The sequence below is a fragment of the Protobothrops mucrosquamatus genome, unplaced genomic scaffold (genome assembly GCF_001527695.2).
Source record: "Protobothrops mucrosquamatus isolate PMUCROS unplaced genomic scaffold, P.Mucros_1.0 scaffold1819, whole genome shotgun sequence".
NCBI lineage: Eukaryota > Metazoa > Chordata > Lepidosauria > Squamata > Viperidae > Protobothrops > Protobothrops mucrosquamatus.
This window is the reverse complement of record NW_015387953.1, coordinates 68,934-81,098: the sequence shown is the minus strand read 5'-3', so window position 1 is coordinate 81,098 and position 12,165 is coordinate 68,934. Positions and strand designations below refer to the sequence as shown.

The window sequence follows — 12,165 nt, the reverse complement described above, 5'->3', positions numbered from 1 at the left end:
CAACAATGTCCAGAAAGGAATTTGAAACATTCTAAAATTCATCCCCTGGTCACTGTTTCTCCATAAAGCCAAATACTGTATGTCCTTCCTGTATTTAAGTTATATTTAGGTTTATATTTGCATTGTAGCTCTATAAATAAACTCCTACCAACTTCATGCAAATGTTTTTTAGTATGTGAGCTTTTCCCTCTTTTTTGCTAAAGCGTATACGACACAACCTACGTCAACTTGAGTCATAGATAAGAGGTTTGTAATGGTATGTGGGAAAGATCTTGTTCCCAAACCAGGAAGAAATTCTAATGTTTGGCTGAACTGTCTGATGCCAGGAGGATGGATAGGATGGATGGATGGATGGATGGATGGATGGATGGATATATGGTTGGATGGATTAATATAATGGTTGGAAGGATATGATTGATGAATGAATCAATGGATGGATCAATGGATGGATGGATGGATCAATGGATGAATGGATATGATGGTTGGATGGATGAATATAATGGTTGGATATGATTGATGGATGGATCAATGGATGGATGGATGGATGGATGGATATGATGGTTGGATGAATAAATATAACGGTAGGATGGATATAATTGATGGATGAATCAACGGATGGATCAATGGATGGATGGATCAATAGATGGATGGATGGATGGATCAATGGATGGACGGATGGACAAGAAAGATAGAAAATTTATCTTTTGCCTTTCCCTGGCAAAGACAGCTAAGAACAAAATACACACCGGAATCAGATAAAAGGAATTGATTAAGTCCTCATTCAACACCATTAAAGCAACTTAGAAGGCCAACCAAACTGCCTCCTGAGGGATCCATTGGAAAGCAGCACCAGCTCTAGCTTGGTGTAGATACTCAAGTAGGTGAAGCATAAATGATTTGGGCCAGCAGGCTGTCCTGCTCCATATCATCACCCAACATGTCTTTGAGGGTCTGTTTAGCATGTCAAGAACATACAGTCCTCCCATCTCTTTTTCTCTTTTTTCCATCAGCATGAACCAGTATCAGGGTTTAAGCAGCTTCTGGTGTTCAACATTCTTCAACTGAGTTGGGATGTTTTTGATAGCAATCCGGCACATAAAATGTGCTTAAAATTAGCTGTGAGGTAAATGCCCTGAGATTCCGATGCAATGCAATGCTTCCCTGTGATGTTAATATTTACTACAACAGAAAAGATTTGCATATAGAGAGTTGTTATTAATAGCCTCGTTCACATTTCTACATAAATCACGTGTCCTGTGACATTTATTGAGAGGATATTGATTCTTACTTATCACAGAAAAAACAGAGAATAGGGCTCGGTTTATTTACCCTGTCTCAAGCAAAGTATTTACAATGAAGTTTCTCAGAGTATATAACCGACCGCCCAACCCAATAAATTCATATCTATGTTTGGCAAACCTCATGATGTGATTGATCTGGATAAGCTCCCTTACGGGTGTTTCCTTTCTGCAGAAAAGGGAATCACGAGCCTTTTTTCTTTTAAAAGGTTGTTTTCCTTTTAGAAAGTTGAAAGTATTTGACCCAAAGACCGGTGTCCGGTCAGCCCACTTTGCCTCAGAAGATGCTAACTACAGTTGCTGGTGTAATAGCGGGAGATCTGTGGATCAGGAGATCACTAAACCCTGGAATCCAATATTGCCCAACGTTGGGAAGAGCGTTTGTGATGTTCTCAAAATATCAAAAGTGGATTTGTTGCTAAGCAAGACAGTTGTTAAGAGAGCTTTGCCCCATTTCTTGCCACAGTTGTTAAGTGAAACACTACAATTGTTAAGTTAGTAACCCAGCTGTGAAGTAATAATAATAATAATAAAGTTTGAAGGGACCTTGGAGGTCATCTAGTCCAACCCCCTGCTCAGGCAGGAAACCCTATACCATTTCAGACAAATGGCTGTCCAGTCTCTTCTTAAAAACTTCCAGTGTTGGAGCATTCACCACTTCTGGAGGCAGGTTGTTCCACTGGTTAATTGTTCTCACTGTCAGGGAATTTCTCCTTAGTTCTAGGTTGCTTCTCTCCTTGGTTAGTTTCCATCCGTTGCTTCTTGTCCTGCCTTCAGGCGCTTTGGAGAATAGCTTGACTCCCTCTTCTTTGGGGCAGCCCCTGAGATATTGGAACACTGCTATCATGTCCCCCCTCCCCGTCCTTCTCTTCATTAAACTAGACATACCCAATTCCAGCAACCGTTCATTCTGGAACACTGCAACCGTCATAAATAGGAGCCAAGTGCTTGAATTTTGATTACATGACCACAGGGATGCCACAACAGCCCTAAGTGTGAAAAATAGTCCTAAGTCACTTTTTCAGTGCTGTTGTAACTTTGATCCCTAAAATGGTTATAAATCGAGGATTACATGTACACAGAATGTTGGGTTGAGAGTTGAATCGTGCTTGCATCAATTGCTGTGTATGCTTTGACACACCTCATACCTCAATCTCCCAGGAGAAAAATCTGAAAACTCAGGAAAAAAAACCCCCCACTCCTGTTCCATAACACAGAGGACGTGGGTTTTTTGAGGCTTCTTAACGAAAGCTGAACAGAGAACTGAACAAAGCTGTCTGCTGATTTGCTAGATTCCTAAGCCGCTTGTATAAACTACCACTTATTTTCTGAGCCTCACAGCTCCCCAGCCATCTGAGAGACGTGTGCAAAGTTTAAAAAATCAAGCCTCCCCTAATAATGTCTGCCACCTAGTAGTGTGATAAACCACAACAAAGTATCGCAGATTTGTGAGCAAGTTTAGCCCTTTTTTCCCCCCCTATAATGTTATATATATAACAAGGCAGGAAAAACACAGGGCATAAACAATTGTGCTCAAATTTGCCCTCTCCGATATTGCAAAATGGATCCCTGGCCAGGGACAGCAGGCACCGTGAGTAATAGCCTTGTGTTGGAACGATGACATCTAAAGAGCATTTGTGGGTTCCAGCCCTTGATGGGAAGGCACACATCCCTCTAGGGCAAATAACAACAGTAGTAAAGGAAACATTTATTCATTCATTCGTCAGATCATTTATTCACAACCTAATCCTCTGGGTTCAAGTCCAACCTAGGCACGGAAGTTTCCTGGTGACCTCAAGACAGACTTTCCCTGGAAATTAGAAGCTCTGGGGGACACCCACCCACGTGCTGTGCCAAGTTGCAAGCTGGTTTCACAATTCTGCAAGCGTGGAATTTCCCGTTTGCATTTTTAAAGCCCTTCTTGCATCTTATTCTTTAAGGAAAGTCAACAAGGAAGTTGGTGGCTTTACAAGAAATTGTCAAAGTCCAGCACTGAGGTAACTCTAGACAAATGTGGGGGAGGATCCCTTCAAGACCTAGCAAATGGAATGAGATGGGCCCTGAGGCCTCCATGTTATCTTGCTGGGCTAGATTTTTCAACAACTGCAACCGCAACAGCGACAGAGAAGCATCGCCTTGAACCCAACCCCATTATTTCTTTTCAGGGCCAGGATTCTTCTCAGAACTGCAGCAAAACAAAGCTAGGAAATCTCTTAGCTATTGAGGAACTTCAAATGTTGACCTTGCAAATGTAGCCAAGATTCTAGCATTTCCTTAGAGCAGTGTTTCCCAATTTTGACCACTTGAAAAGACATGAAGTTGGCATTAAAGTCCACACATCACCACTAAAGAATGTCGGGTTTTGCCAAGATTCTAGCATTTCTTTAGAACAGTGGTTCCTGAACTTGGCCTCTGAAACTTGTGTGAAGTTGGCATTAAAGTCCACACATCTCCACTAAAGAATGTCGGGTTTTGCCCAGATTCTAGCATTTCTTTAGAACAGTGGTTCCTGAACTTGGCCTCCTAAAGATGTGTGAAATTGACATTGAAGTTCACCCATTGTCAAGTGGCCGAGATTTGGAAGCACTGCCTTAGACACCCAAGACCAAACCGAGGCTCAACCTAGATCGAAGAGGATTTTAATTGCAGATTAAGGCTCTAAAAATGACTAAACCAAGCACTTAAATATAGACAAGAAGTGAAATACTAATCAACATAGGTCCAAATTATGTGGCTCATTTCCCAGCTGGAATAGTGTCATTCGGCAGGCTTCAAGTTCTCTATTCCTGTTACAGATGCCACCCAAAAAAAGGATGATGTGATTCAGACATGCCTCTCCCCCCCCCCCCCGGTGCCTCAGTTGGGGTTTTAGAAACCTCAATTACTAAAAGCTCTTATAAACACTTCTTCCTCCCCTGCTAAATAAATTTGCACGCTACAATATATATATATATTAAACTAGACATATATTCATTAAACTAGACATATATAAGGCATATATATATATATATATATATATGCCTTATATATGTCTAGTTTAATGAAAAGAAGGTCTAGAGGTGACATGATAGCAGTGTTCCAATATTTGAGGGGCTGCCACAAAGAAGGGGGGGGGTCAACCTATTCTCCAAAGCAGCTGAAGGCAGGATGAGAAGCAACTGATGGAAACTAATCAAGGAGAGAAGCAACCTGGAACTAAGGAGGAATTTCCTGACAGTGAGAACAATTAATCAGTGGAACGACTTGCCTCCAGAAATTGTGGATGCTCCAACACTGGAAGTTTTTTAAGCAGAGATTGCACAACCATTTGTCTGAAATGGTATAGGATTTCCTGCCTAAGCAGTGGGTTGGACTAGAAGAGCTCCAAAGTCCCTTCCAACTCTGTTATTCTTATTAAGGAACTTATTCTATCATTCTAAGCACTCTTCACTGGAATAAATAGGAATCTTGTGACCAAATAAATATGCAGCCGTGTGTATTTTACAGAAGCTTGACTATCAGGAGGGAAACATACTCGGAAATACCGAAGCGTTGCCTTTAAATGTTTAGATTAGAACACTGGCTATCTGCAAACACTGCTGAAATTGTGATTATTGCCAGCAGGACCGTCCCACCACCCTTACACAGAAGCAAACAGTACCTCAAACGACAAAGACCAAAATATGAAAATAAAGTGGGTAGAAAAAAAGCATTTTATTTCCTTGGAATTTCAAACACCTTAGAATCAGCTGGAGAGGAACCAACGCATAAAAGACATTTCAACAGACTTAACAGAAGCTTCTTTCTTCTTTTATTTGCTCAGGCAACATAATTTTTAATGAGAAAGAGCAAACTTGGCGTGCCAGGGCCTTGTTAGCGAAGGTTCTCCTTGGGGTTACCATATTAGCTGAGCAGGAACTCCAAATTAAATGTCTTCATCTGGACCACTTGCCTACATGCCACAAGGGGATATGGCTTTGTGTCTTTGTGGCATGTGTCTACATCCCACAAGGGGGCATGGCTTTACAAGGAAGTGGTTCTTGTTCTATCTAACAGTAAGGGGTAAAGGCATCCCTGTGGGTTACAAAACCAGGATGTTCAAGTACAATAGATGTATTTCCAGAGAACTGAGCATGGGAGTAACCAGGATACTCTTTCCACATACATACACAAATATACATCCATAAAGCAGTTAGGGCTAAAAGAAGTGTAGTAATGACATTGTTCAAGGAACTAGTGGTAACTAATAACCTATGACCTCCAGATTCTTCAGGAGATATGGAGGTAGGACAGAACTGCAGCAGGTTTCCAGCATCACTTACAAATATATGGGAAGGAAGGAAGGAAGGAAGGAAGGAAGGAAGGAAGGAAGGAAGGAAGGAAGGAAGGAAGGAAGGAAGGAAGGAAGGAAGGAAGGATTTCTTAGGATGGAATGGAGATTTGACAGTCCTACTTTCTATGCCGTTCTACCTCATTCACACGTTAGACGATCTTACAAGATTACAGTCAAACCACCCAACAGATATCTGTATGTACCCATGTCTACATGTAAACTGGTCTAGAACGTCATACTAACTCCTGCAGGAGCTTCTTAACTGATGCAAAGAGTGGGTTCAAAGTCTGCACTGGCTGAAAGAAGTGGATTGGAGCAATCATGTAGGACCATTGCTTCAAATTTTGATGGGTCCACACACATCCATGTTTACTAAATGCAAATGCTAAGTTGGAACCTTCCATCGTGATGTCTCACGTACGAAGTCCTGCCCTAAACCTGATGCCTTTCAGATGCAGAGAGGTGCGTTGTGCAGAAAATTGGACATGGAGACCTAACTTTACAGTTCTGCACTGGTTCCCATTACATATTTCACTTCTAGTGGCAGAGGTCATTTAATTCATCTGACTTCAAGGTCTACGTTTAGGTTCAAGAGAGTCAAGTTTCCAAACAATTTGCATAACATTTGTTTCCTTGACAAAGCTCTACATTACGTTTAAGGCTTTGATTGGCTTTGCTTACATTTTCTTCTCCATGGACTTAATCCTCCCTAACAGGAAAGCAGAATGGAATGCAATGCCTTTTTTTTTTTTTTAGGGATTCTGGTCATGAGGGTCACATTTTAGCATGATTTTTATCCCGATCCCTTTCTTGGTTGCCTCAAATGCTTCTGTTGCCTTTTCCAAAGGGAAACGGTGAGTCACCAGGGGCTGCACGTTTATTTTTTTCGATGCAAGCATCGCAATCGCCATGGGCCACCTGCAAAGAAAGCAGAAGGCAAAAGGGAATTAGAGACACCCAGATTTTTGAACGGCTGATAGTGGCAAGGATTTATATTGAGAGACAGATTTCCAAGACCTATCAAAGATCCGAGATGATTTCGCCTTCTAAAGACAAATATACCCAGAGTTTGAATGGTTGATTATGGCAAGGATTATTTTTAGAAAGATATTTCTAAGATGTCATGGTTCCGATAGAGGAAACTCTTCAAAAGAACTTTGAGGCATTGTTTACCTTAAAGAATCTTTATTCGAGAAGCATAATATCGGCACTTACATAGTTGAAGCCAAAAACTGAATTCCCCTCCCCTGGGCACATAGTATCAAAGCACAATTCCCTCCTCCAATTGACAGTCATAAATCACATTCCCCAATTAGTTTGAAGCACGGGCTTTCTCCCCAGCTCTCCAGCCTGCCAATTCTTTATTAGCTCTAAGCTCAGTAACCTTGATTCTCACGCTAAGTTCAGTGTTGTTATGTCTAGCTGAACTCTCATTCGCATCCCCCAGCATCCTCCCAGCATCATCTAACTCTAAAAGTGAAAGGGGAAAATGACTATATTTCCATCCGTTGTCAATGCAAAAACATACCCATTTCCAGCAACCGTTCATTATATGTTTTAGCCTCCAGTCCCCTAATCATCTTTGTTGCTCTTCTCTGTACTCTTTCTAGAGTCTTAACTTTTTTACATCGTGGTAACCAAAACTGGATGCAGTATTCCAAGTGTGGCCTTACCAAGGCATTGTAAAGTGGTATTCACGTGATCTTGATTCTATCCCTCTGTTAATGCAGTCCAGCACTATGTTGGCCTTTTTGGCAGCTGCAGCACACTGCTGGCTCATAGTTAAGTGATTGTCCACTAGGACTTCGAGGTCCCTCTCACAGTTACTACTATACCTGTACTATACCTGTACATTTGGTTTTTCTTCCCTAAATGTAGAACCTTACTTTTTTCACCATTGAATTTCATTTTGTTAGATAGCGCCCAGTGTTCAAGTCTGCCCAGATCCTCCTGTATCCTAAGCCTGTCTTCTGGAGTGTTGGCTATTCCTGCCAGCTTGGTGTTGTCTGCAAAGTTGATGAATTCCCCATCTATCCCCTCGTCCAAATCGTTGATGAAGATGTAGAAGAGCACTGGGCCTAGAACAAAGGGGCAGCCCACTACACACTTCCCTCCATGTAGATGCAATTCCATTGAGGACCACACGCTGAGTACGGCCGGTCAGCCAGCTACGAATCCATCTGGTAGTGTTGCTGTCTAACCCACATTTTTCTATCTTATCAAGTAGTAGATTGTGATCTACTTTATCAAATGCCTTACTGATGTTATGTTCAAACTATTAGATGTTTGTACAATAGCGCTCAGGTTAAGCACCAAATGTTCTGTACTGAAATTATCTACATTGTACAATGTTTTCTATACATTTCAAACCTGCCCACACCCTCTTGATAAAAGCAATGCAGAATGCGTACCGTATTTCTTTAGCTACACAATTTTTTTTGACGACAAAACAAAATAGCAGCTACACCACGTTGTTTGAAAACCTATTTTTCTTCCTTAGGGTGCACAACGGTGAACTTATCAGATTTCAACAGCTGTCTGGGATTGACATTTTGTTATATGTTATACGTTATACAACATTCCATGGTCCAAGATCAATAAAATATCATTTCCCCCCCCCCTCAGTATGAGGAAAACAAATCACTATTTGCTCCTCTAGAGTGACTCATGATGGATACTTACGTATTGCAGTATCTAAATATCCCACGGATGTCCACCTCACGCACCGCTGCATTCACAATGGGCAAGGTGACCATTTCTGGGCCCAGACCCACCAGAACCAGAGTCCCACCAGAACGGGTGGCCTGAAAAGAAACAAGGAGAACCATATCCATGTCCAACTTCTCCAGAAGTCAACATGCCAGGACTATCTTTCCCTCTACCATAACAGAATAACAGAATTGGAACCCTATACCATTTCAGACAAATGGTTATCCAGTCTCCTTAAAAGCTTCCAGTGTTAGACAAGGGAGGGAAAGAGGGAGGGAGGGAGGGAGGAAGGAAGGAAGGAAAACAGAATAACAGAGTTGGAAGGGACCTTGGAGGTCATCTAGTCCAACCCCCTGCTCTGGCAGGAAGCCCCATACCATTTCAGACAGGTGGCTATCCAGTCTCTTCTTAAAAACCCATTTTTTAAAGTTTACCATTCTCTCAACATGATCTAGAACAGTGGTTCTCAACCTTTTTAATGCCGCGATCCCAACCGGTCGTAAGTTGAGGACTAAACCGGTCATAAGTCGAGGACTAAACCGGTCGTAAGTCGAGGACTAAACTGGTCATAAGTCGAGGACTACCCAACCGGTCGTAAGTCAAGGACTTTCCCTGCCCGGGAGCGCCGCACATGCGTGGTTTCGCCCCTTGCGCCGGCCGAGGCGTAGCTGGCAAGCGGCAGAGACGGAGCAGGCTGACCACCAGCTGGCCCAGCCCAAGGGAGGTAAGGCACCCGCCGGAAAAGGAGAAAAAAATGGCGGACAAAAAAAATGGCGGACAAAAAAAATGGCAGACAGCCTTGCTTGGCGACCCCCGTGAAATGGTCGATCGACCCCAAATGGGGTCCCGACCCACAGGTTGAGAACCACTGATCTAGAATTTCTCTCAGTCTCTCCTCCTCAACTGCCCACAGCTGAGAGACTGACGATTACTCTTGATGTACCTTTAAGCTATGAAACACTCACATAGATTCCAGTCTGGATGCAGGATTCTGCCCCAGTGCACTCCAAGGTAATGTCAGGCATACAACCCAACAAGGTTTCCACCATACTGGCCAGCTCCTCAGGGTTCTGGCCCTTGACCTGGATGGTGAAATCAGCCCCAATTTCTGTAGCTTTCTCAAGTCGGGGAGCCGACAAATCTACAGGCAAAGAAAGCAAAAATTCATAGCAATAATAAACACAAAAGCACCACCAGGAGACAATAGGTTAATTTAATTGTTATCTGAGCAGAGTGATGTCTGGTCTACATAATGGACTATGTCAGTGGTGGCGAACCTATGGCACGGGTGCCAGAAGCGGCACTCGGAGCCCTCTCTATGGGCACGCACGCCATCGCCCCAGTCCTAGGCCTTCAGCTGGGTTTTATAAAACCTTTTCGCTTTAGGCCTCCGCCGCCGTGTGCAAAAAAAAAAACAGGTTCAATCAGTCAATTTCAACTTCTTGTGGGAAAAAAAAAGATCTTGCCAAGTTGGAATTGATTGATTGAACGTTTTAGTCCCACCCAGTTACCACTGCAGCCACGCCCACCCAATGGGCCACACCCAGCCAATGGGCCACACCCAGCCAATGGGCCACACTCAGGCAATGGGTCACACCCGCCCGGCACTCGACGATGCATAAGTGGGTTTTGGGTTGCAGTTTGGGCACTCGGTCTCTAAAAGGTTCGCCATCACTGGACTATGTCATACTGCATTTGGGGGAAGGGAGACAGCAGAGTTTCATACTCCCTCAACCGGGTCCTATCTCTGACTGTTTCTGCAATACACCACTTAAGGGACGTCTCATGAAGCCCTTGAGTCAACAGAACTTGATCTACATAAGCCACATAACAATCCAGGGAAAAGATCTTTGAATGACCCTTGTTAATTTAGCATGGTTTTTGGCAGCAGTTCCTTTGTTAGTCTTTAAGGCGCTGCAAATTCTTTGCTCTCTCAAGACATTTCATCATTTTGAAGAATAGACTCTATCCTGCTGATTAATCGTTCCTACCTTGGATACATCTGAGATTTGAACCAACGTCAGACGCCACTGTACTTCTTGCATTCAGACGCCACTGTACTTCTTGCATTCAGACGCCACTGTACTTCTTGCTATTCTATTTACACTCCTTTTCCTACAAACTCTAATGTGAGTAGCAATCAAGGTCATCGACAAATGGACTTTTATCCAGGGCTACACAACATTTTCAGAGCACCTGTTGTCCTGAGTCTGATTAACGAGGCTCCAGAAGTAAAACAAAGGTTAAACGCAGTTTCACTTATATTTAGATTGAATTAAAAGCAAGTCCCATATCTTGGCAGTCAACATTATTATTGTCCTCATTTGTTCAATTGCTATAGCCTTCTATCGTATTAAAAAATATGGTTTCGGTGCTATTTTTGATAATATCCTCAGGACCCAAAGTTTTGGGGAGGCAGGTTCAGCCAAAGCCTCAACCCTGCAGTAGTCCGTAAGCTAGGACAGCGATGGCGAACCTTTTAGAGGCCGAGTGCCCAAACTGCAACCCAAAACCCACTTATGCATCGTCGGGTGCCGGGTGGGTGTGGCCCATTGGCTGGATGTGGCCGATTGGGTGGTCGTGCCCATTGGATGGGCGTGGCTGTGGTGGTAAAGGCAGACTGGGTGGGACTAAAAAGTTCAATCAATCAATTCCAACTTTGCAAGATCCTTTTTTTCCCCACGAGAAGTTGAAATTGACTGATTGATTGAACCTCTCTTTTTTTGCACACGGCAGCGGAGGCCTAAAGTGAAAAGGTTTTATAAAACCCAGCTGAAGGCCTAGGACTGGGGTGACGATGCAGGTGCCCACAGAGAGGGCTCTGAGTGTCGCCTCTGGCACCCGTGCCATAGGTTCACCACCACTGAGCTAGGATAATTTGGATATGTACTATAGGAGAATTTTAGGGGTCATCTTTAAAGAGCCTAACCAAAAGCACTTTCCCAAGGTAACTGAAAATGTCAGCTCTGCCATGAAAACATTTAGGAGGCCAAGAAATGCTGAAGGTGGGAGAAGACCTTGGAAGGCTAGCAGAGTTCAGGAAAAGCAAAACAAATTAATTCCCCATGCTGGCTGGTGAATTCTGGGAGTTGAAGTCTACCCATCCCTAACTTGCCAAGGTTGGAAGCACTGCTGTCTCTTGTACAGCAGTACCAACATATTGTTTTCCCGCAATCATCTGGAAGTGAATTTATGATGGAGAATCCATGAAGTGCCTCCAAGAGAACTATATTCAGTGCCCAACTATATAATAGGCTCTAGCCAATCTCAGATGATCTCTAAACCCAGAGCAAGATCAGTATGGTTTATATTTGGATAAGAGGTCCATCAAGAAATCTCTGAGTGATGATTTTGATTGGGAAGCCAAAAGCACATCCCAGAAGATGAGAAGAAGAGTCTACAGATGTGTCTTTGGACTCACCAAGAGCCACACTAGGCTTACATTGAACAGTCATTCTTCACGATTGATGCAAAAGACACCACTAAAATTCAGAAGAAGAAAAAACTTGGTGCATGCTAGAGTTGCCTCGTGTCTTGAATAATTATTTCTTCCTTTGTCCCTTTTAACAGCTCAGTATTTACCCAGGCGACACTAGTCCTTTATGTCATGCAAACTTGGAAAGCTGAACTGCAAACACACGAAAAAATAAGACATCTAGATTGTAAATTGGTCTTACCGCTAATCACCACTTGCGTGGCTCCCATCGCCTTAGCAATGAGCAAAGTCACGAGCCCAATGGGTCCTAAGAAGACAGAGGGATGGGGAACATCAAAGTGAAGTCTGGTTATTTATTGCACAGAGTTTGATGGCCAACAGACACTTCTAAGGAACGTCTTTCTTTTTTA

The 12,165-nt window shown here is 43.1% G+C and overlaps 1 protein-coding gene across 1 annotated transcript in view; it reads right to left on the bottom strand.

The window, feature by feature from the left end:
* Window positions 1-6,357: 6,357 nt before the first annotated feature.
* SORD (sorbitol dehydrogenase) overlaps window positions 6,358-12,165 on the bottom strand; it is a 17,165-nt gene continuing 11,357 nt past the window's right edge. Inside the window, exons 6-9 of the mRNA XM_015823274.1 lie at window positions 11,997-12,062; window positions 9,285-9,460; window positions 8,293-8,414; window positions 6,358-6,528 (exon numbers count right to left, since the gene is read on the bottom strand). Coding sequence (XP_015678760.1) covers window positions 6,363-6,528; window positions 8,293-8,414; window positions 9,285-9,460; window positions 11,997-12,062 — 530 coding nt within the window. The 3' untranslated portion in view covers window positions 6,358-6,362. The remainder of the gene's footprint in view (window positions 6,529-8,292; window positions 8,415-9,284; window positions 9,461-11,996; window positions 12,063-12,165) is intronic.